This window comes from Centroberyx affinis, unplaced genomic scaffold (genome assembly GCF_046629955.1).
Source record: "Centroberyx affinis isolate AG114_WGS23_722 - 3 ecotype Tasmania unplaced genomic scaffold, CSIRO-AGI_Caff_v1 ptg007492l_1, whole genome shotgun sequence".
NCBI classification, from domain to species: Eukaryota; Metazoa; Chordata; class Actinopteri; order Beryciformes; family Berycidae; genus Centroberyx; species Centroberyx affinis.
The window spans coordinates 9,787-33,206 of record NW_027283779.1 but is presented as its reverse complement, the minus strand read 5'-3'; the positions used below and the strand labels follow the sequence as shown (position 1 = coordinate 33,206).

At 40.2% G+C, this 23,420-nt stretch overlaps 2 protein-coding genes across 2 annotated transcripts; both read right to left on the bottom strand.

Annotated features, from left to right (window-relative positions):
• Positions 1–1,020: 1,020 nt before the first annotated feature.
• Positions 1,021–4,696, bottom strand: LOC139639622 (CCR4-NOT transcription complex subunit 8; the record flags this gene model as incomplete). The annotated part of the gene is made up of 5 exons (XM_071513760.1): positions 4,530–4,696; positions 3,178–3,371; positions 2,100–2,261; positions 1,537–1,681; positions 1,021–1,131 (listed from the first exon to the last, which is right to left on the bottom strand). Coding segments are annotated over exons 1-5 (729 nt in total), but the record flags the coding sequence as incomplete, so codon positions are not given.
• Positions 4,697–8,240: 3,544 nt separating this feature from the next.
• Positions 8,241–22,481, bottom strand: fam114a2 (family with sequence similarity 114 member A2). The gene is made up of 14 exons (XM_071513761.1): positions 22,394–22,481; positions 20,761–21,047; positions 19,529–19,628; positions 18,671–18,772; positions 17,632–17,735; positions 16,703–16,837; positions 15,642–15,806; positions 14,411–14,534; positions 14,037–14,122; positions 13,651–13,752; positions 12,837–12,961; positions 12,616–12,688; positions 12,236–12,289; positions 8,241–9,878 (listed from the first exon to the last, which is right to left on the bottom strand). The coding sequence occupies exons 2-14, from the start codon at positions 21,025–21,027 to the stop codon at positions 9,777–9,779; spliced, it is 1,539 nt and encodes a 512-aa protein (XP_071369862.1). The 5' UTR covers positions 21,028–21,047; positions 22,394–22,481; the 3' UTR covers positions 8,241–9,776.
• Positions 22,482–23,420: the final 939 nt, after the last annotated feature.

Sequence of the window (23,420 nt, the reverse complement as noted above, 5' to 3'; positions counted from 1 at the left end):
TATACTATAGAAACAAACATGCTACCTGACTAGGACTGCCGTAATATCGAAGTTTTTCCAAAAGTACCGATACCAGCCACAGGTATCAGTTTCAATTATAAAACAATAGCACGGAAACAAAATAATAATAATCAAAAGAGAGTAAAACCTAAAACTACAGCCTGAAATAATATATATATATATATATATATATATATATATATATATATATATATATATATATATATATATATATAACACTGAAGGTTAAAGTTTGAAATGCACTACTGTAAACTTTGCTATAAATTTTTTTCAAACATCTACTAACAGTTCCTCTGAGGAGGTCCAAATTTAGGGAAAAGGGTTAAAGACGACTCATCCGACCGTATGATTTTTCCAGGTCTTGTTATGTTACGCCAGGTTATGCATGTCATGACATCATGTGTGCGTCGGCCCTGAATATAAGCGGTTTACAAATAGCAGCCATGCCATAAAGACCAACTTTTGTTCAGACAAATTATTGATTTTCTATAGATTTTGATTGATTAAGCACCGATCCTGTCAGGTGTCCGTCTGTCCCTTTGACTGCAACTGCCGATCCTCTTTGTCGACGCAGTCTGTCCATGTTTGACATGTCAAGACTTTCCAGACTGTTCCCCGTGCTGCATGCACCTACAATGTGACCACTGACTATATGACCTCTTTGAACTATGTTAATTGCCTCATGTTACTTTGAAAACTCACATAAAAGTGGTGATTGTCAGACCTCTTTTTAAAGCTGACAATTACTGCTAATTGAAAGTCACCTTTATATAACGTGCCTGTGTGGCTGCCTTTGTAATTTGTTACTTTTTCATGCAGTGTTTCCATTGTTTTGTCCACTTCATGACCTCAGAAGGCTAGAGTTAAGGAAGATGCTTCTGAGGCGTCTAAAAAACCTGAAAAACCTTGGAGCTTTATTTGTGACCCTCTCTGAAACCTCTCTCTAAGAGAAGAGTGTGTGACCGTACCGCTTTCTATAAGAAAAGTGTGTGACCGTACCTCTTTCATCCTGAAGAAAGCCATGCCGGTGAGCAGTGAGTCCGATCCGGCCTGATGCTGCCTCCCAATCCTCTTCAGCTCCAACTGGTCTGCCACTTCCTGTAGTCCTCCCTGCAGAAACACAAACACACACACACACACACACACCAGTCAGCCACCTCAAGCTTCATTTTGACATTGGGCTGGGCATTGCATATTGCATTATCGGGTACACAAGCGGGTCCAAAATGAATATTTGCCACGTGCCAAAGCCCAGTAAAATTTTGAGATGACAACATTTGAAAGCCTCGGTTATACACAGTCTTCGGTCTTTGCCTGTTCTCAAACTTTGTCCCTGCTGGCCACCGTACACTCTCTCTGACCGTGAGTCAATCAAATCAAAGCAAAACAATGGCTCTGTATCAAACAGGCTCCTGATCGGCTGCCTGTTATTTGTCAAAACATTGGTTTGTGCTGCGTTTCAGCAGAAAGTGCAGACGCTGCAGTCGGACTTGCGGGCCGTGATCGTTGTTTTACCTTTAGGTTCTTGCAGCTCTTCATTAAGTATTTGACATCGTAGATTGCGGGGAAGAACAGGTTGAGGATCTGGAAGAAGTCGTGCTCCTCCTCGGGGAGCCGTGCGTCCGTTAGGAGCTTCACCAGGTAGCCGAAGTCGTAGCCGCTGCCAAGCACAGAAAGAGGATTTATTACAGTTCGGTCTGCAGAAACAACATTACACTGACGCACTGATGTCAGGCAGATCAAACTAAGACATTGTAAGAATTTTTGATGTCTGTTCTGCCAATAATTTGATGTGAAAAATGGAACATCACCTCCTTAAAACAACAGGGGTTACAAGTATTGATATCAATTCTGAATTGTAAAAAAAAAAAAGGTAAAATTGCTATGTATTGGTGTTTTGTTTTTTTTCTTACTAGGTTTCTTGGTAGAGAGGCAAGAGTCTGAAGCTGTATTCAAGACCTTTTAAAGCCTTGGATTTAGATTTCTAAAATTTCTAAAATTTTAAGATTCATAAAGCGGAGTCCTTCGAATTGGCATGAGCCAATCACAACAGACACACAGACAGACGACTAACCAACCTGTGGAAGGAGAGCCACTTGACGTTTTCGCACAGCACCAGGCCGGAGGTCATGAGCAGCTCAGCGAAGTAGAGCGTGTCGATTCCCTCTTCTTCGTGCTTTTTGAACTGGAGGCCGGAGTTCTGCAGCAGGTCGATGGAGTCCTGCGAGTACATGTCCTCTCTGCGGAGACACACAAAGACAACTGCAGATTCAGATTCTGGCACAAATTCAGAGGGAGAGTCTCAAAGTGGGAGAGAAGGCGGTCCAAAGTAAAAAGGCATCAAGAATTATTATATTTTAAGTGTAGGTTTCTGTATTTTATCTCTTTGTTCACTGTAGTTATATGTAGTGTTGTATGTCCTGCTGTAAGGACTGGGTGATAATTCAGCATTAGCTTTTATCGTCAATAGAATTATATTGTAATGAAATAATACTGAGTTCTTGTGATACACAATTCTGTCTAAATTAAAGATAAAAAGCAAATATTAATTAAAATCGCTCACAAAATGAGACCTGAAACAAGTTACAGAATTTACAATTACAGTGTTTTGTCACTTTATATTACCATCAATTTGATTATCCGACTTTCTCATCCACTGCTCCAATACTCAGTGGTCGCTTCCTCTATTTTACCAACTTGCGTCATTTTAAATAACGGTCGGCTCTGTAGTAGCAAATGCGATTCGAATGCCCATTTCCTAGTCTGATCACGTACACTGTCTGTACACTGTCTGTACACCGAAAAAGATGGAGAAGCAGAGTGGGAAGTTTCAGAAGTAAAAGCTACTATATTTTGACCACTACTCTACCAGCCACTTCAGCAGTTAACCAACCATCATTTGGAGGTCCTATTTTATAACCCTAAAAAAAAATCTAGCTGGCTGTTAAAATTGTGAAAGAGGCTGGTAAGACGATCTACTTTTCCAGCAATCTGGGCAGGTAACCAACCATTATTCTGAGGTCTAATTCTAAAAGTTAGTTGGCTGATAAAATAGCAAAAATGACTGGTGAATTTTGGGATACACTAGCCACTGTGCCAGATGGAGGAAAAAAAAAAGTGAGTTTCCTGCCCTGTGGAAAGTAAGGGACCACCTACGTGAGGTTGAACTTGAAGTTGAACTGCCACGTCGTCGTGCCGGGCGGATAGTCTCCGTCCTCGTTCATGAACGTTAGCCCCAGCTGGATGATCTTCAGGAGGTCGACGTTACACCTCAGCAGCTGGTACTGGTAGTCTACTGTGCTGCGAAACTCGCCTATTGGTCGGACCACCACTCCGGGGAACTCTGTGTCCTGGTGGAAAATAAGACATCGTTAAGGGAAAAATCTTAAACTGTTAGATATCATCAGTGTGTGATGTGCAATTTACATTCCAGGAGGTTTTGTTTGTGATAAATTCGTATAATTTAGGCATCCTTCTTGTTGAATCCACTTTCCCTCAGCCTGTCTCGTCTACTTCTACTTCAGTAAGAGATTTCCTACATTTCCCAGAATGCCGTTCAACAACCCCCACAGAAGGGTTCTGAACTTGTTGCTTTCAGCTGTGGGTTATAGGTGTAGATAGAAAGAGAAATAGTGGTAGTGACAGTGCAGTAAGAGCAAGAGATAGTGTTTTTCCAGTAGAGAAAAAGCAAGAGTCACTCCTTTACTCAAAACACAACCACCTGTCTTGTGGCTGCAATGCATTCTGGTCTATCTCCTGCTCCTGTGGGTGGAGAAATTGGTCTCTAGAAAGAAGCCCTCGCTCTTTGATTCTGAGGGACGGGTCGCTAAAACATTCCCTGACGCCACGTTGTCTGCGTTCGGCCAGTTTTACGAAAAATACACCACACCACCAAACAACAAAATGGACCCAGAAATGTACGATGCATCACCAATAGCTAGTCCCAATGACACAACTCACCATGTTGTTGTGCTATTTTAAACATTACATTAATTGTCCAAAGGGGAACGCGGGCAAAGACACCGATCAGATCAGACGATCACATTTTGGCAAAACTTGGGGAAATGATGCAGCTCACTACTGCACTTTTCAAATTTACAATGACCGGCCCAAGGGGAGGCGCTACGATTACAATTAGGTCAAAGCAACGTGACAAATTTGTTACCGATTGGCTGTGAGGGGAACTGCTCCATTCATGGGAACAACATAATATTTACTGTTGCCTTGTTTGATTCTGTTTTGCCCCGGTGCAGCTCAATAGGTACAGCGTGACACACAACACTGTCGGGGTTCGAGGTTAATGTATATTTTTTTATTTGTATAAAATATCCACCAATGACATATGACGTTAAATGCCAAAGGCTCTGTCTGACAATTTTTTCATCCCAGGACCTTGCTCTAGAAAGTTGTATGTGCACACTTCTACTCAATTATATAGCAAACCGGACGCCATTCCCTCTTAGTATCACCAACATCATCTGACTCTTCCCAAAAAGACCGTCTCTTACCATGGCGATGTAATTGTAGCTTTGAATAATCTGCCGGATCTTCCTCATTTCCTCCTCCACGTTGCTCGCCCATACTTCACAGATTATCTGACTGGAATCTGCAAGTGCGGCTGGCATTTTGGCAGATCAGGGAAAAGGACTGAAAACCCCAATGATCCTAAGGCGCTCTTGGGGGGGGGGGCAGTCTGATGAAGAAAGTCAAGTCTGGAGGAGATGAAAAGACGAGACAAGGGTTAGTGAACGCATTCAGAACTCACCTCACTTACCAGGATTATCAGTTAGACAGCGATGCAAAGTATGAGGCATAACTGAGTGTACAACCATGTGTAAAGACTGAATATTTTCATACAAAAGAAAAAAAGAGAAAAACAAGGAAGATTGCTCGCTAGCTGCCTGGTTACTACAAGACTTGGCATAACAACCAATACAGATACTTGGCTCAAACTACCCATTGCATAATGTGTGTTATGATGTAGGATTGATGTCTGTTTTCCATCCCCTGTAACACCTAAGGTTGGGTATCGAGAACCTGTGCCGAATTGCGTAGTGGCTCCTGATTGGTCCGCACCAAAAAACTGATAAGCTCCTGGACTAGTGTTACTGCTATCGGTTCTCCAAGGAATAAATCCACCCTGGCAATGTATATTGTATCCTATCTCTTCTCCTTTTACTTCAGTTAGTGCTTTTGTATGTTTCCCAGAATGCCTTTTCGACAACCCCCAAAGGACTTGTTGCATTCAGCTGTGGGTTATACATGTAGCTAAATGGAGAGAGTAATAATTGTAGTGGCAGCGATAGCATAGTAAGAGAGGAAGGGTTTCCAGTTGTGAAAAAGTGAGAGTCCACCTGTCTTGTGGCTGCACTGGTGGGAGAAATTGGTCTCTCTGCCTCTTCTACAATGGATTTCTCCCTGTATAATTGTTGAACGTCGGTGCAAAATGGGAGAGTCTAGAAAGAAGCCCTTGCTCTGATACCAAAACCTGACGTTTGCTATTGTTTTAGATATCTAGATTAAACATTTTCTGCTATCAAACTCCACTGCAGCTGCTCTGCAAATATCTTGATGGAACGTTACACCGTCTATGTTTAGCCAGGTATCCATGGGAATAAGAAACATACATCATCAAACAACAAAATGGGCACAGAAATGCAAGGTGCATCGCTGATAGCTGCTTTTCAACAGTGTTTTAGGGTGGATTTTCCCTTTAAACTAACCTTACAAACTTCCCAAAAGCACTGAATCTAGCTGAGCCCATCCAACCACATGATTATCCCCATATAAAATCAGATTCACACACTGAATGACCAGAATCCTCTTCCATCATTACGCTGAAATGAGGATGCTGACCTCGGGAATCACCTGCCAGGTCAAATCCCAGCTGAACCTCTGACTGCAGCCAGCTGGCGAAACGTAGCTTCAAACCCGGAGTGCAAAACCCGCCTAACCTTTTTGAATCCGGCTTGTTGGGTTAAGAGGAAAGGACAAGCGTGGTGGTGAGCTAGCTAAGCTGTGCCCAGCAAAACGCCGCTACCTATGAGCTGCCCAAGCTAATATCTGGCTAGCAAGCGGCAAGCTTTACCGTTTACGTCCCATACAGCAGCGGCTACGCAGCTACGCAGCTACAGCAATAGCTTAGCAGGCTAGCTTGATAAAACACAGCGTTTCAGCTCCCGTTGACTGCTGAATGCGCCACAGCAACCGCCTACACTTGTAAATATGACAGAATAGTTATGTGAAGATAATAAACCACAAAAACACGGCTTACCTGAGGCGCTGGTGGGAATTTTCTCGACGTTACCTGCTGCTAACGTCGTTAGCGCCTCCGTCAACTGAAGCGGAAGTCAAAGAATCAACAGCGGAAGCGCACCGAGAAAAAGCGTCGTAATTGTTTCTTTATGAAAAACGAAATTTGTAGAAAAATACATACAAGCAGACATTTAAAAAAGTGTACACGGTAATAATTCGGCATACGTTTGAAAGTTGACTCACTTTTTTATGTTAATACATTTAAGAGAGAATAGAAGTATTTTCTGAAGCAGGCCGTGCATTTCATATGCATCATATTTGCATTTGTGAATATGATATTTACCAAGTACAATGGCAATGTTTACTAAATGTTCTAGCGAATTAACCCCACGCTCAAAATAATTATAAATATCTGATTACAATCAGATCAGGCCTCAAATACTGTCCATATTTGAGATTCAGCATCTTTACAACCAGAAAATCAGTTTCGCCAGAGTCAATGAGCCTTGACACAAGAGTTTTGAAATGCTATTTTCTGACTTTATTAGAAATACAGTAGCCTAGTAATTAGTAATCCTGCTTTCTGCCACAAAATATCTGTTAAAAACGAACTCGAAACGAATTTACCTCTGGGAAAAGTTTCTTTAAAATATCTCTCCGGTATGTTTGTTAGCCTACTGTGTTTTAGATCTCAAACATACTAGAGATGATCTTCAAAGAAAAAATAGAACCTAGTTGATATGGTCTGAAATGTTTAAGACAACTGATTGACTGAAAGATTGCATTACCTTATACATTTTGAATAAAACAAGATCAATTCAATTTACAATAGGCCTATTTCATATATATTCCACTAACAGTTATGTGTCTACTTTTGCAGATATTGATATCAGATTTACTTTGACGGTCTCTATTAGTTCACATTTGATTTTACTTTTAATCAGGATCAGACTTACACAGATTTTCTAATCCTCTCTTTTTGCAGTCTGAGATCAGACTGATCTATTGATTTTGAGTTGGTTCTTCAAAGTATTTTCAGATAGGATTATTCTGGTTCAAATAAAGATACAGAATCCAGATTTTCTGTCTTTAAATAGGCCTCTCTCTCTCTCTCTCTCTCTCTCTCTCTCTCTCTCTCTCTCTCTCTCTCTCTCTCGCCATCTGCTGGACAAATAATGTTACAACATGTTGTCAGGCCAAATTTAATTCACTTCAAGTATACAAAGCATGCGAACATAAAGACAAAATTCAAAGTCTTATTGGATGGCAAAAGTAATTCAAAACTGAACTTCCCATTTCCCTGCAAACTGTTTTCATTCATTAATTCAAGGATCCTTTTCAAAAAATAAAGGTTCACAAGAAGATCAGCTGGTTTTGAAGATTTTGTTCATTTAATAAAATGTTAACCTTAAATACTATTTTCAATCCGTTTTCAAGATATGTATAGTCTTCAGATATTGTGCATCAAAATACTCCTAATCTCTGCCTTTGAGTTTTGAAAAACACATATTCCAAGTTTAAAGTTTTTTCCCCATAATTTATTTTTTTTCTTGTCAGGGTGGAAAAGCCTCTGAAGCATCATGGGACACTAAAACTCTCCACTGCACTTATTCAGTGGCAACTCTGGGATCCATCAGGCCTTTGAATGAAGAATTAATTTACATAAGTGAACAATTAAATTAATAAGTACAAAGAATGAATGCAGAGAAAATAAAATCTCATGTTGGGTTATACAGCCTGTTGGAACCTCCATCATATCAGAGGCAGACATGACTGGCTCATATCCCATATTTCATGAAAGGACAATATCACGAACCAATATAACCTTACTATGTATTGCACACCATTTTCAATTGCAGTACATTTTTATAATTTTTTTTGTATTGTTGTGTCTTGAAACACAAGAGGATCATGAAAGACAGTGAAACCAAAGCAAAAAAATCTCTCACAATCAAAACCTCAGTTTAAGAAGGCATATTTATTTGAAAACCATTTAAAATATCTGACAGTTATCATATATATTGCTCCAAAAAAAGACCAGAGATCACTTCACATTCCCCACAACACAAAGCTGTTAGTCGTTCAGGAGCAGAAACTGAATCCAGATCAGAAGAAAATCCGCTCCAATCCCAACTTTCATGGAAGATAAAAACTGTTTCATCAGACCAAAAAAAAAGATTAAAAAAAAAACCCCACCTGAAATACTGAGGCTATTCTGAGGTTTCATGAATAATACATTTAATAACAGGAGAGATAAGCCAATCCAGACATAAGCCTTGCTGTATTTTAAAATACAAAGAATCACAATCCATACATTAGGGATTTGGAAAAGTACTTCTTCACACTTGTTCAGCATGTACTGTGCACATGTGGCTCAGAGAGATATTATGCAGAGAAATAAATTCATCATGACACTGCGCACAATAAAGAGAAAAATATATCCGAATGTATCTTGCCAGGAGAGACACACCAAGATTTCTTAAAGCAGTTCTCTGAGGCAAAACTGTGAGCTACCAACACACTGAGTGCGTCTTAAAAGTAGTGTTCATAAGAGCTGCAACGATTAATCGATTAGTTGTCAACTATTAAATTAATCGCCAACTATTTTGATAATCGATTAATCGGTTTGAGTAATTTTTTAAGAAAAATACGTCAAAGTTCTCTGATTCCAGCTTCTTAAATGTGAATATTTTCTGGTTTCTTTCCTCCTCTATGACAGTAAACTGAATATCTTTGGGTTGTGGACAAAACAAGACATTTGAGGACATCATCTTGGGCTTTGGGAAACACTGATCCACATTTTTCACCGTTTTCTGACATTTTATAGACCAAACAACTAATCGATTAAATCGAGAAAATAATCGACAATGAAAGTAATCGTTAGTGAACATACATATGAATAAAAAGCAAAAAAGATGACTAACTTACTCCCTGGTTACACAAGAGTTTTGCGTATTAACCAATTGATTGTTTTGTGGGACTGATCAGCATTAGATCAAACTATCTCTTGCAGGGGGGGGAAAGGTGCTGCTGGCTAGTGAGTCGCACCGAAAACAAGCATAAAAACATCTGCGTCTTGCTGGGCTTTTATCTTGAAAATTGAACAACAGCCACGCTAGTTTCTCCGCTTTGTTCCCTTTCGACTGTTAGTTAAGAGATCGTCATTAAAACACGAATCCCATTAACTTCCTCAATACTGTCACTCCATCCTTCCGTCCTTCTACTTGTGCTTTACAAATAAACCGGCACTTGCAATAAAACCCACAATTAAGAGTAAACACTGTTTGACAGCAACACACGCTCTTCCTCCCGGGCGTGAAATTGCCTTTTGTCTTGAACTGAAAACATGACCCGAGTAAAAGCTGAGGCCGGCGTTTTTTTTTTTTAAAACTTTAACGATGCGTCGATGCTCTGCTTTGATAAGAGTCCCTGCTTTTCTTTTCTTTTCTTTTCTTTTTTTTCCTAAAGCAGCGAGGGAGGGAAGAGGCGTCGTTCTCGGCTCACTGCTGGTTGGACTCGGCGCTCCTCTGGATGTGGGAAACCTCCAGTATGGGCAGCAGCAGCTGGAAAGCATCCTGGATGTAAGACGCACTGTTGGACGCCTGGAAGATCAGAGACGTGTGTTAACCTGCGGCGCCCAGACTCTCTTTTGAAATTCCCAAATAAATGTCTGTAAATCAGGTTATATGCAGGAATCCTGAAGTTAAATTCAATACCTTTTAAGACCTTTTTTAAGACCTTTTCAATATATTTTAAGACCTCAACGCCACTTCGAGCTGTAACCGGTTACATCAGCGACACCTTTAACTTACATTTACTATACATTGATTTTGAGATTGCAAAACTAAACAGTCTTAATTTGCGATAACTTCTATGGACCACTGTATCAATACAACAGAATTCAGATAGGCTGGGAGGGAACAAAGCTCAAGAGAAGAAATTGAGTGACTAACCCAAAGGCAAGGTTTATTAAAAGTAATAAGAGTAACACGCTCACACGCACGCACACACACACATAACACAGTCATTAACAAAAATCTCTGTGGTCTTTGCATGCTTTGCTCTCTTTCCCATTCACTTTCCACTTACACTCACAAGAAAGCGTCTCTTAACTTCCGGGTTATGCAATACTGTTTCCGGTTGTAGTTTGTTGTAGTTGTGAGGAGCAAAATAAATAAATTCATGCAAACGTTTAGCACACAAACTCTTTGGACAAATAGGCTATTCACATTGAAAAAATAGCTACAAAATTTAATACCTCATAAAATGGCGATTAAGACATTTTAATACTTTTTAAGGGCCTTAATTTTCACTAAATTGATTTATTACCTTTTAATACTTTTTAAGACCCCACGGACACCCTGTAAATCCCTTTAGTGTAGTTTTATACAGACACACACACACACACACATCTACAAGCACTATCTCACATTCTCTTTCTCTCTCTCTCTCTCACACTCTCTTATGCCACTTTGACGTAAGACACATTAACTCCACCCCTGTGCTCTAAAAACAGTGGTTCTAAACGTGGGGTCCGGGGACCGCAGGGGTCCTTGAGGGGGTTCCACGGGGGTCCCCAGCAAATCGATGAATTATCAAACTTCACCATTATTTCATTTAGAAGAAGTTAACACAATCAGAGAATGTAGAAGAATGACTGTTTTGATCATAGTTTCTCTGTTATCTCTCTACCTGCAATACAGACAGTCATGGGATTCTGGATCAAAATCATATCTGACAATAAAAATATTCTCAGATTTGGGTCAGAGAGACAAAATCTAATCAAATGGGGGTCCGTGGCTCTAATGTGGACTAAATTAGGGGTCCTTGATATGGAAAAGGTTGAGAATCACTGCTTTAAAATACATTATTTCTAATGGCTTGTGTCACACATGACTTAAGCAAAATGCGGGTGTGGAGCTGCATCCAAAGTTCAGTCCTAGTTGAACTTTTCGCACCGCAACATTGTGACGAAACCCTTGTGCGGCCGATAGAAACCATAAGGGAAGGAGCTGATCAGGAAGTGGAGGCAAAATTGATTCAGGCATTATCAGAAGTTACTGAAATAAACAACACAAGTGTGCAGTTGTACAGTGACTCCGGCAGAAAAGCTCTGCCTGGAAGCTTGTTCCTAACTAGAATAGGTATACCAGGACTGTTTAAAAATACAGTGGAGATTATGGACATTACCAATCTGTGACATAACTGTACATATAACAGTATAAATCAGTCACAAATCTTCTCCCTGTTTCTTGAAAACTCTTTTCTGTGTGTGTCTCTCTCTGTGTGTGTGTCTCTCTCTCTGTGTGTCTCTCTGTGTGTGTCTCTCTCTCTCTCTCTGTGTCTCTGTGTGTGTGTGTCTCTCTCTCTCTCTGTGTGCCTCTCTCTCTGTGTGTCTCTCTGTGTGTGTGTCTCTCTCTCTCTGTGTTTCTCTCTGTCTGTCTCTCTGTGTGTGTGTCTCTCTGTGTCTCTCTCTCTCTGTCTCTCTGTGTGTGTGTGTGTCTCTCTCTCTCTCTGTGTCTGTGTGTGTGTCTCTCTATCTCTCTGTGTCTCTCTCTCTCTCTGTCTGTCTCTGTGTGTGTCTCTCTGTGTGTCTCTGTGTGTGTGTCTCTCTCTCTCTCTCTGTCTGTCTCTCTGTGTCTCTCTCTCTCTCTCTCTCTGTCTGTCTGTGTGTGTGTGTCTCTCTCTCTCTCTCTATGTCTCTCTCTGTCTCTCTGTGTGTCATTCTCTCTCTCTCTCTCTGTGTCTCTCTCTCTCTGTCTCTCTGTGTGTGTCTCTCTCTGTCTGTGTCTCTCTGAAAAGTCACGTCAGCGATAATTTTCCAAGACGAATCTTTGATGAATCTCACGGGGAAACTGGATCATTGGCTATAGATAAATGTAGAACCATGTGCAGTGATCTAACAGACTAATTCAATTCTCTGTATGTGATGTGAGTTCAGTGACGATGAGACACAAACCTCTAAGAAGACTCCTGTTATTAGTGGATTGAGGACATCTGCCTTCTCATTGGACTGTAAAAACAGAGCGATTGGTTCTGATTAGCATCGACTCTCAGATGAACCAAACACAACCCTGTTATAGAGCCAAACTTCAAATGTTTCATACTGAGCTGTGCCTTGATAACAAATAATATAGGGAGTAGCAAAACAGATATTTGTTTATATAAAAAAGTTAAAAAATACAGATACAAATATTTGGTAGGCCGAGGTCTTAACCAATAACTAAAGTGTTTTTTTTCCATAATAAGTTCTACTTTCATATCAACACTTGTTTTGTAATGTTAAATGTTAAACTTTTGGAACAAAATGCAGAGTAAAGTCAGTAACATCAGCCTTACCCCTGCTGCTGTCAGGCAAGAGGTGAACTTCTTGGACATCAGGGAGATTTCTTTACACAAAACAACCATTAACCTGAGGAAAGACATTATGACAAATACAGAACGAGAAATATGAATCATGAAATAATGATTTGTACAGTGTGTAACTCCTACGATCCCTCCACACACGTTCAAACTGACACACACACACACACACACACACACACCACACGCTGCCTTACTGTGAGAGCAGGCTGGCCTGTGTGTTGCTGTTGGAGAAGAGGATCGTCTCGGCCAGTTTGTGGAAAAGCTCGATGGATCGAGCCGTCAGCTCTGCCAGGCTCCTGATGGCCGCCGCGTGAACGTCCTGACAAGAGCCAACAAGATCCAACAAGAGCCAACAAGATCCAACAAGATCCAACGAGAGCCAACAAGAGCCAACAAGATCCAACAAGATCCAACAAGAGCCAACAAGATTCAACGAGATTCAGCATATGAACACACAGGGCCGAACAGACCGGAACAACACACAGAGGAAAACACATGCACACTGCAAAATAATCCAGAAACAAGTTTTAAAATGTTATTTTTCTTAAATCAAGTGGAAAAAAATCTACCGATGGAGTGAGATAATTTCACTGGTTCCCAATATAGCGGCTGCCTTGACAAAAAAAAAACCCCAAAAAAATCTCAAACTCCATTATATATCCTGCGGTCATTATCGCGAAATAAGACTCAACACTCCTGATAACCAGCTCACTGCATATTATCCTGCGTATTACATGTCTTCTTAACAAAGACATTAATAATATGACACAAAATACTGATTTAAAATGAATAGGCTGGACTGTAACCATAACAACATCTGTAGCGGACTCTATCAGAACTCATAGAAACTTAAACAAATCTGGTCTGATTGCCATTCAGCCTCAAACCAGCAATCAAAAGTTTCATGCTTGGAAAAATCTTCCATGTTTCTAACCAGCGAGCCGAGTGGGCATAATAACTGTAACGTTTAATAAAAAATGTTACATATGAAAGTCAATATTCCCATACCTCCACAGAGAATGTTTTCTTCACATCCTCCTCCTCCTTTCCTTCCTCTTCTTTTAATGGTTTGGTCATTTCGGCAATCTTGTTGCATGTGCTCTTACAAGCCTGGTTGGGGGGTAAACACCTCGTATTATTAGATGATAAGATAACACAGAGTTTGTGAGAATGGAGCAGAACTGTTACCCTAAAACATATTAGTTCCAATCCATTTACCATCCACTGAAATAAAACAACAACCTCCAAAGGGAGGGGCGGATTTGGCAACAAGCAGCGATTGTAATGAACCTCAAACAAGAGGGACAGCATGTCATGCAAGTCAAATATATTGAATTGCACCGGATTTAATTGAATGGAATCCAATCAAAAACAGAGAAATGTGCGGCTGGTACCTTGCCAAGCTTGTCTGCTGTGGCAGAAACATGGAGCCCATCCAAGGCCTCCGCTAAGTCCCTCTCAAACTCTGAGCCATCTGCATCTGGAACCAGAAATAAACAAGCAACAATGGGCAAGGAACCAATTTTAGTCTTTTCTTGTCTTAATCCACAGGCAAACAATTTGTTCAAGTGTAATTGTGCAGTACATTAACTTTGAAGTGCTGATATTTTTATAACCGTAACACAACAGCCCTGTTTCTAGTAGACTGTGCTTCTGTTTACCGTTAGTTGTACCGTTTTTCTTTGAATGATCCCCTTATGCCTTTTGCAGACTGCCACTACCCGTTTATTCTATTTTTTCTATGTATTATATATAGTTTAGACTCTACCTTTCTTCTCGTCCACTTCCTCGTCGTCAAACTCCACCAGGGAGAACGGCTCCTTGATGAGGTCCAGCTCTTCTCTGAGCCGAACCAGCTCCTCTCCTGACAGAGTGGTCAGCACTGACTTCACCTACACACACGCACACACGCACACAGACACACACACACACACACACACGCACACACACACACACACACACACACACACACACACACACACACACACAGAGTAATTACAAACATTACAGCGGGTGTGCAGAGAGGTGTAATTTTGTATGTAATAAAAATATACTGTGTTGTTGACAGTTGGTTAATAAGCAATATGCCAAATGTTACTTTGCACTACAAAACTATATAGGCCTATATACAGTATGTGTTGACTTGTATCTGTATAAAAGGAATTAAAATCTCCTGAAATAGGACAGTAATTCATTTTCTTCCATTTCACAAAACTTTCATTGCCAAAATGTAACTTTTTCACAAACTGGGTGATTTCTCCATTGATGCCCATTATTTTTTTTTTTTGTCACTTCACAATGTATTTTAAATTGTTCTCCCTGGTCCCTGGGTAACGACACATTCTCTACAAGCGAGGCACAGTGTCAGTTTCCCAATAAACACACATGAAAAACACATCAGCGCACTGCAAGCCTCACTGAACTGCTCAGTCAGGACAAGGTGGCCATTTATTTTGTTGTTCATAATGTTGGTGACTTGGGAGATCCTTAGATCCTTTGGAGAAAAAAAAACATGCTTTATGTATAAACTAGAAATGCATCATTCACTGTCTCTGCCATATAGAAGATCTAGTCTAAAAGTCATTTTGTTAACCAATTACATAAGTCGCCTATTATGCTTTAAAAAGGATCTTTAGTTCTTTTAATATACACATCATCAATAATTTTGTAGCACATGATGCTACTTTTTTCCTTAATTTATTTTCACATGGTTGTTATTCCTCATTCAACTTCTTGTTTTTGATTCAAATTCCCTGTGTGATAACTGCAGTAACACTAGGAATAGCAAAACAAGAGGCACAGTCTGTCTGTGTTTTTCCTCATTAATATGCAAATTTATGCAACAAGGTGCTCCAAAATCTCATCAGATCATCTACACTATAAGGGGAATCTGTGGTGTAAGAATTAAGTTTGCATCATGTGTGGTGGGACATAAAAATAATTTTTTTTCCCGCCATACGCCTGATGTCTTATTTTGGAAGGACTCTCTTCAAACCCACCTTGGACTCGCTCTCCCGGGACAGGATCTCCAGCGCCTCCAGGTGGGACAGACCCTGGAATTCGTCAAACAGCATCCCGTAGTGAGCGACCGCCTTCCTCTCCGGATCCGCCGACTCCTCCTCGGCCGTCTGCAGCTCCTCCCGCTCCTTCGCCTCCCTCAGCACCTGGGAGGGACGGAGAAGACGAATTTGACTTTGGTTTTAGATCGGTTTAGTTTATTTGCATGGTGATAAAACACAGAAGTCAAGGGATTAACACAGTGATTAGTCTCATCTTGTCTAGTTTAGTGTAAGTTTGGTTTAGGTTATTTGTACAGTGATAAAACAGAAATAAAGGGATAAAAACAGTGGCTAGTCTCATCTCTTCTAGTCTCGTCTAATTTAGTTTTATTCATTTTAGTTTAGTCTGGTTTAATCTTAGTTTAGTTTTAGTTTCAGTTTATTTGCATGGTAATAAAACTTCATAGTAAAGGGATTAAGAATAGTGGTTAGTCTTGTTCCATCTGGTCTCATCTCGTTTAGCTTAGTTTTGTTTAGATTAGTTTATTCTAGTTTAAACTTAGTGCAGTCTTGGTTTTTCTTTATTTGTATGGTGATAAAACATAGACGTAAAGGGATAAACACAATGTTTAGTCTCATCTCATCTAGTTTAGTTTAGTCTAGTTTAATATAGATTAGTTTGTCCTAGTGTAGTCTTAGTTTTAGTTTATTTGCATGGTGATAAAATATAAGTAAAGGGATAAAAACAGTGTCTAGTCTCATCCTGTCTATTTTTTCGTCTAGTCGCCTCTAGTTTTGTTCATTTGCATGGTGTTCAAACATAAAAGTCAAGGGATAAAAATAGTGTTTAGTTTTGTCCCATCTGGTCTAGCTCTTTAAATTTAGTCAAGTAAAATAGTTAAGTCTAGTCTTACTTATAATATAATACTTATTTGTATTGCATTTGTCTTGGTCAACAAAACAGATCCTCTAGATTTTAGATATCCTGAATGATGAATTTTAGAGTAATAATAAAAAAATGAATATGTATAGCTGTTTTGTAAGTGAAGTCGTCATCCCACCTGAGACAGAGTGGAGTTCCTGCTCATCAGCCCCTTGGTCTTCTTGAAGCCTGGATCCCCCTCCGCTATCACATCCATGGTTTTCTTCCCGATGAACTCCAGAGCATCCAGACCGCCCGTTATCACCGTCTTACCCTGAGCGGAGGATGGGGGAAGAGTTTGAGTCAAGATCATTATATTAAACTAGCACTAATACCAAAACTGATATCGTAAACCGAAATAAAAAATGAAAATTAGACTTCCAAAAATGAACTAAAACGTGACTTTTTGTTTATGTGCAGGGTAAAAAAAAAAGAGAATGAGATTTGGGCAGAGAATATTTGCTCTCCTGTTTGGGATTATTTTAGCTAATAAAGTAAATACGGCATGAAACATTACAAAATAGAGACCAGTTTCTGGAAAACTGCATAGCAATTAGGGCTGAATGATTTTGAAAAAATATCTAATTGCGATTATTTTGACTGATTGCAATTGTGATATGATTTGCGATATTAGAGGGAATGATCATTTTTACATCATTTTTATTCTCATTTTCACTGAAAAACGTATTAAAATGATTATGGTGTGATTTTTGCGGGGATCTGTACCAAACAAAGATGTTTTCTTAAGTCTGTAGAATATGATGTGTAGGCCAGGACATCTCTGCAGCACCACAATATTTACTTTAAAATGGTATTTTGACACATTGCGCCTTTAACAAATATTGCGCCTCCTGCGATTTGAAAATTGCAGTAGGCCATATTGCGATTTTGATAAAATTTCGATTAATTGTTCAGCCCTAATAGCAATGTTGCCATTTCTCCAATCTGGTACTGGTGTACTTGATGAAAAAACCAGACACTTAAGAGATACTGCTCTGTTCTCCTTTAAAAGAAGAACATTAAAAAAAACATATATATATATATTTCTCCTGTTAAATGCCTGCTCACTGTGCTCTGGACGACACTGGTGAGTGACGACAGCATTCCTATGGCGCTTCCCACTGCCGACGCTCCGTCTCCCCCCGCTTTATCCGCCTCACTGCTGCCTTCACCTGCCAAAAACAAACACAAACACATACTGTACACATGTATACTCACTATTATAGATTACCCACTATCACTACTACCAGAGTTAGTTGGTTTGATTCCCACTTGGGCCCCTAAACTTAAAAAACCCACACACTCAGGGTTCTCAAAGTTCTTTGGATATAGGCATCCACAAAATTATATCATTTAGGGTAAATATGATTCCCAACCTTTTCTGTTCAGGGATTGTCAGTATGGACAAATGTTAATCAGCTTGATAATCCTCGCTAATGAGAGTGGTGATCCAGTTGGGAGAGTCTTGAAACTCCAATGGGGAGGATTGTTAGTTCCAAAACAGAGTACAAGCCAGAAAATGAGTTTTCAAAGACAGAAATCTCAGCAGCTGATCAAGTAATCATTGAGTCATTGGTATTGATCTACCCCTGGCAGATATATTATGGTCATTTTGTGCTATGGGGCAGCAAAAATCTTACTTATTGCCTCTTTAAAGATGTCCAACACCCAAAGACATCATTTTTATCATCTAAATTAAGGAAAGTACATGAGTTCAATTGATTTCTTGACCCTGCAAAGATACCGTTAGGATTTTGAAGTCTGTATCTATAGTTATGACAAAAAACACGATAATCGTCTAATGGTGGAGATCTCAGATCCAGATCACCACCAAAATCTAATCAACTGTTCCTTAGCTCAAGGCTGATCTGTCCACTGAATTTCATGGAAATCAGTTCATAAGTTTTTGTGAGACATCCTGACAAACTAACAGGAGGGAAAATTCAATAATACATTATGTGTTATGTATCCAAAGCCCCTCACAGAACCATAAGTGAATATATTTTTAGCGTGTGTGGGTCCAGGAGGATCGGCACCTCTAACCCTGGCAGTGTTAACGCCTTGCTCTGCCCAGTGAACTACACAGGACCACAGAACAAAGTCTCACCCTGCTGCTGCTGCTCCTCCTCGACCTGTGCCGACAGCTCGGTCGGACTGGGGATTCCCAGCGACGTCTCGGCCTTCTCTATCACCTGGGTGAGCCCCTGGCCTGGGAACGACATGGGGAGAACCATCTGAACATCACATGATACCAGAGGTGTGACCAAGTCAACTTTGCTTGAGTCCCAAGTCAGTCTCAAGTCTTGAGGCACAAGTCTCAAGTCTAAATGTAGATTACCAAGTCCACATCATTAATGTCAAGTCTCAAGTCTAAATGTAGAACGGCAAGTCAAGTCAGAACAAATCAAGAGTCCAGGATCAATTTAATATCTTAAAGAAAACTAATTATCTAGGACTTTTCAATGCAATATGGTTTTAATAGGATAAAAACTTGGTAAGAGCATCATGAGTTTGATTTCTATAATCAGTTTCAATTTCAATAAATTCAATAAATTAAATTCAATGTGATGTCACCACCTGTTGTACTCTATCAAAGGTGACATCACCTGGCACCAAAGATCAGCCAATGGCAGATGTCCATTTCAGTAGCATGCTTTTTACCTTTAGATGTCATGCTTTACATAGATTTGGGTTTGGGGTTTAGTTACTCTTTAAAAAGTTAAATTTATTAGAAAGAAGTTAATCTTTTTAAGATTGTGTCCAGATATCAGTGTTCTCTCGCCGCCATTCATTCGTATGAGAAAAAAATAAAGAAGTTAAGAAGTTAAACCTCTTAAAAAGTATAAAGAGTATCAAAATGTAAATAATAACACTAATAAAAAATAATAATAAACAGTGGGATAGCATGAGTGTGGTATTCTGCCAGTGACTCAGTGTTATTGAGGAGCTTGTGGATGTAACTCACCCACAGTGGCCACTGTAGCTGTTGCTGTGGATAGGATGGATTTGCCCCAGCTGCCCCAGTATCCCCACCCACCCTGAGCCACCGTCGACTCACTGGACGACTGGGAGGAAGGACACAACGGAGAGGATGAGGAGGGGAGGAGGGAGAGGAAGACAGAGAGAGAGAGAGAGAGAGAGAGATTACATATGAGTGTGGAGCATTTGAGACAGAGAGACTGAGAGAGAGAGAAAGAGACAAGATCAATGACTTTTGTAAAGCAATTCACGTCCATAAAAAGAACTGAACCTTGGTCTGGTCCCGAGGTGAGTGGAGGATCCTATTGATCCAAGACTAGGAGCAAGGAGATAATGAGGCAAATATTGGACTTTTGGATCTCAGAACACTTGGATTATGCTGTTTGAAGTAATTTTATGGTCATTTTTTTTTGCCCTTTTTGAACCTCTAAAGAACCGGGACACTGTTCTTATGGAGAACTGACTGTGTTTCAACTGAGTAGATAATGACCCAATTTAAATTTTTGTGTGATCTATTCCTTTAAGTAGCGGGCTTTTGATCCAAATCCACGGACCAGGTGGGAAAATCTGGGCGGGGGGGGGAGTAGAGTGAAAGAGTTATATTCTCCCTTCCCTCAACAACTACAGCCGAAGTGCCCTTTAGCAAAGCACTGAACCCCCAACTGCTCCAGTGAAGCTGCTCGATAATCAACAGGAGAAGACTGTGGTTGTACTTCCAGAATTTGTGTAACCCTCACACTCCCTGAAAACACATCCCAAGACCAAATAACAAAGAGAATAGAGAAAATATTCTCACTCAAACTTGCCTGGTTTAAAACTTATCTCTTCAAGAAAAACACTTCCCGACCCGTTCTGCCTTATCTTCCTATGCTGTTTGCTCAAGTTTAAAAAAATCCTTTCTCTGTCTCTCCTCAACTCTTATTCCTCTCATTTCATTGCCTAGTTCTTCTCCAGCAGTTTGTTATCCTACATGACCATTGTACAGTCACAGGAACATTTTGGCACATGTACTGCCAGGGCACCAAGACTCTGACTCTTGCACTCCTGACTATCACTTTTGATGGACATTTGTCATTATTTTTTACATTTTACAGACTAAATGATGAATTGATTAATCAAATCAAAACAATCAATAGATTAATAGATAATGAAAATAATCATTAGCTGCAGTCGTAGCTGTTTAAAAGGGTTAAATACGTGTTGAATATCTCGTCTTACCTTTGCCGGTTGCTCCTCTGCTTCAGGCGTCTCCTGAGTCTCCTGAACTTCGGCCACAGGTTTGGCGTCCGGTCTCCTCCTGGCTTTCCTCGTCGGGGCCACGTCGGTGGAGTTGTCGGTGGAGTTGTCGGTGGAGTTGTCGGTGGAGTTGTCGGCCGAGCTGTCGGCGGGCGCGGCATCCGGCGTCTCGACCTGGGAGGCCTCCTGCTTCTCTGCTGCCTCCTCTGAACTCCCAGCTGGCATACTGGAGGCTTCGCTGTCCGACATCTTCACTTCTCAGCACATGCCTGCAGGGTGTTTAAAAAAAACAACAACAACAACAAAATAAAAGCAGGATATCACTGTTAGGCAGAAAACTTTTTCAGATGTTTTTTCGATGCAGAGAGTATATAATGCTGCAGGTATCCCTAGGAACCAAAATCAAAGTTGAATTTGCCCAGCTGTCCAAAGCCACAAATCAACAGAGTAATACCACCTTGTTTCTGGATTGGAAACAAATCTAGCTAACACTTAGCAGGGTGGATGGGTTAATATTGGAAGCTGTGTTAGTTAAGGATCAATTAGAGGACTTTGAGGTGGGAAGTGCTTTGTAACAGCTGTAATTTATCATGTTTAATGTATTACTGGAGTTGTCTTGTGATGAAGTGCTGAGATTTACTTTTTTGGTCTACTCACTTTCCCTTGTCTACTTCTGTTAGTGATTTCTGACATTTCCCAGAATGCCTTTTGACCCCCCAGAAAACAAGCTTGGACTTGCTCCATTCAGCTGTACGTTATACATGTAGGTGGGGAGAGCAACAGCAAAAGCAATAGTGATAGTAGAGGGAGCATTTTGCTAGTCGAGATAAAATTAGTCTCCTCCTTCGCTCAAAACGCCTTGTGTCTTGTGGCTGCATTGCATTCTGGTCTATTTTCTGCTACTGTTGGATGGGAAATTGGTCTCTCTGCCTTTTCTACAATGGATTTCTCCCTGTATGATTGTTGCATCCCTCTCCTGTGGCAATTTGCCTCAACTCTTCTCCCAGGACAGCACAGTTACCCTCCATCTCCCTTTGCAAATTAAGTTACAATTCATGTTCCCCTCTCCCCCTGATCACAATCCCAGGTCTTCCTCCTGTACTTTATCCAATTTGCGCCAGTCTGAAGATTAAAAAATAAACCCCTATCTTCCCCTCCCCTTTGCTTATATTCATCTTATTCCCTTAGCACTTCTCTTGGCCCATACAAATCCATTCTAGAGTCACAGGAATATTTTGTTAAATTCATGTTCAAGGCACTATAACTCTGAAACGCAGTGTTTACTGTGAGTTGCTTGTTATTTGGTACGCACTGTACGTCGCTCTGGGTTTCAGCTAAATTACTCGAAAGTAAACGTAAATCATGGAAGCTTGAAAGTGTTTCAGTTGTAATATTGTTAAAACACCAAACTAGTCTTGGAGAAACAACAGCCACTTTTCCAATTTTGCTATCAGTTAGCTTTTCTCCTGCTCAGCTGTCAAAGTCTCGTTGCTAGCAGTTAACGCTAAATCTCATTCTGCTAACTAGGTTACCGGTTTTTCTCATCAAAATCTTCGTAAAAGATTACAACAAAGGCTGATTTCGGTATACACTACAATCCGTTCACGTTACAAACCTTTTCGCACCTCAGCAAATACTTAAATCTTTCAGGTTTTCTCTCTCTTTTTGTCTTGCACGGGATTAGCCACGTCACATTTGTTTTGACTGGCCAGCGTCAAGCTCGTCAGAATAAAACTTAAAACGTCCGGTCACAGTTTTCAAAATAAAAGCATAAAATTAATCTTTTCTTCCGGGGGTGACTAATTTTACGGTTTTATTTTAAAGGGAAAGGTGCCTTCGTACTGGTATTATTCTGTCCACTGTAGGAAGTTTTATATTAGCACGCAGCTCGTTTTTATTGACCACTGTCAAGTCAGATAGAATAAATAACACAGTACTTCCGGTGATAACCTTCAAAATAAACCATTTTGACAAACATTGAAACGTTTTCTGAGTAATATACAAAATACCAATGTGAAGTTAAAGAATCTGTTTCAGTAGGGATTAGTAGTAGATGAAAATATATTGTTATAATTATTATTTTTCTTCTTCGGTTGCTCTCTTGTAGTTTTGCCTACACACTACCACCTATGGTATGTAGCCTAGTGGATCAACTTTCCCTGCTTCACGTTCATGTATTATGTTGCATTCGTTGTATATGGAAACAGTGGGAGATACGATCTAACACTTGAAAATACCGGTTTGCTGTAAAACATGAATTCAGGTTTTTCACTCAATTAGTGCATGTGTTCAACCTGGCAGAAAAATTGTGTTTTGTGTCAGTCAACGATAAGGTAGGCTAATACTTCTTAAACGCACTTCATCACATATTACCATCATAACTAACAGTCGTTTAAATGAAGTTCGTTAAATTAGGTTGATAGGCTAAAAGACGTCCACGTTTGTTCATCGTTTGTCTTGATTTTCCGAGAAAATAGCACGTGAATGCAACGCTGTTTAGAAGCCGACATGGAAATCCCGAATGTCTGACTTCCCTGCCAGCACGTGAACGCACAACAAGGTGAGCGAGCGTCCAACGCCAGGTTCTGACTGACAGGTAACCACGCCCACTATTAAAACGAACCAGGAAGTGGACAGACCTG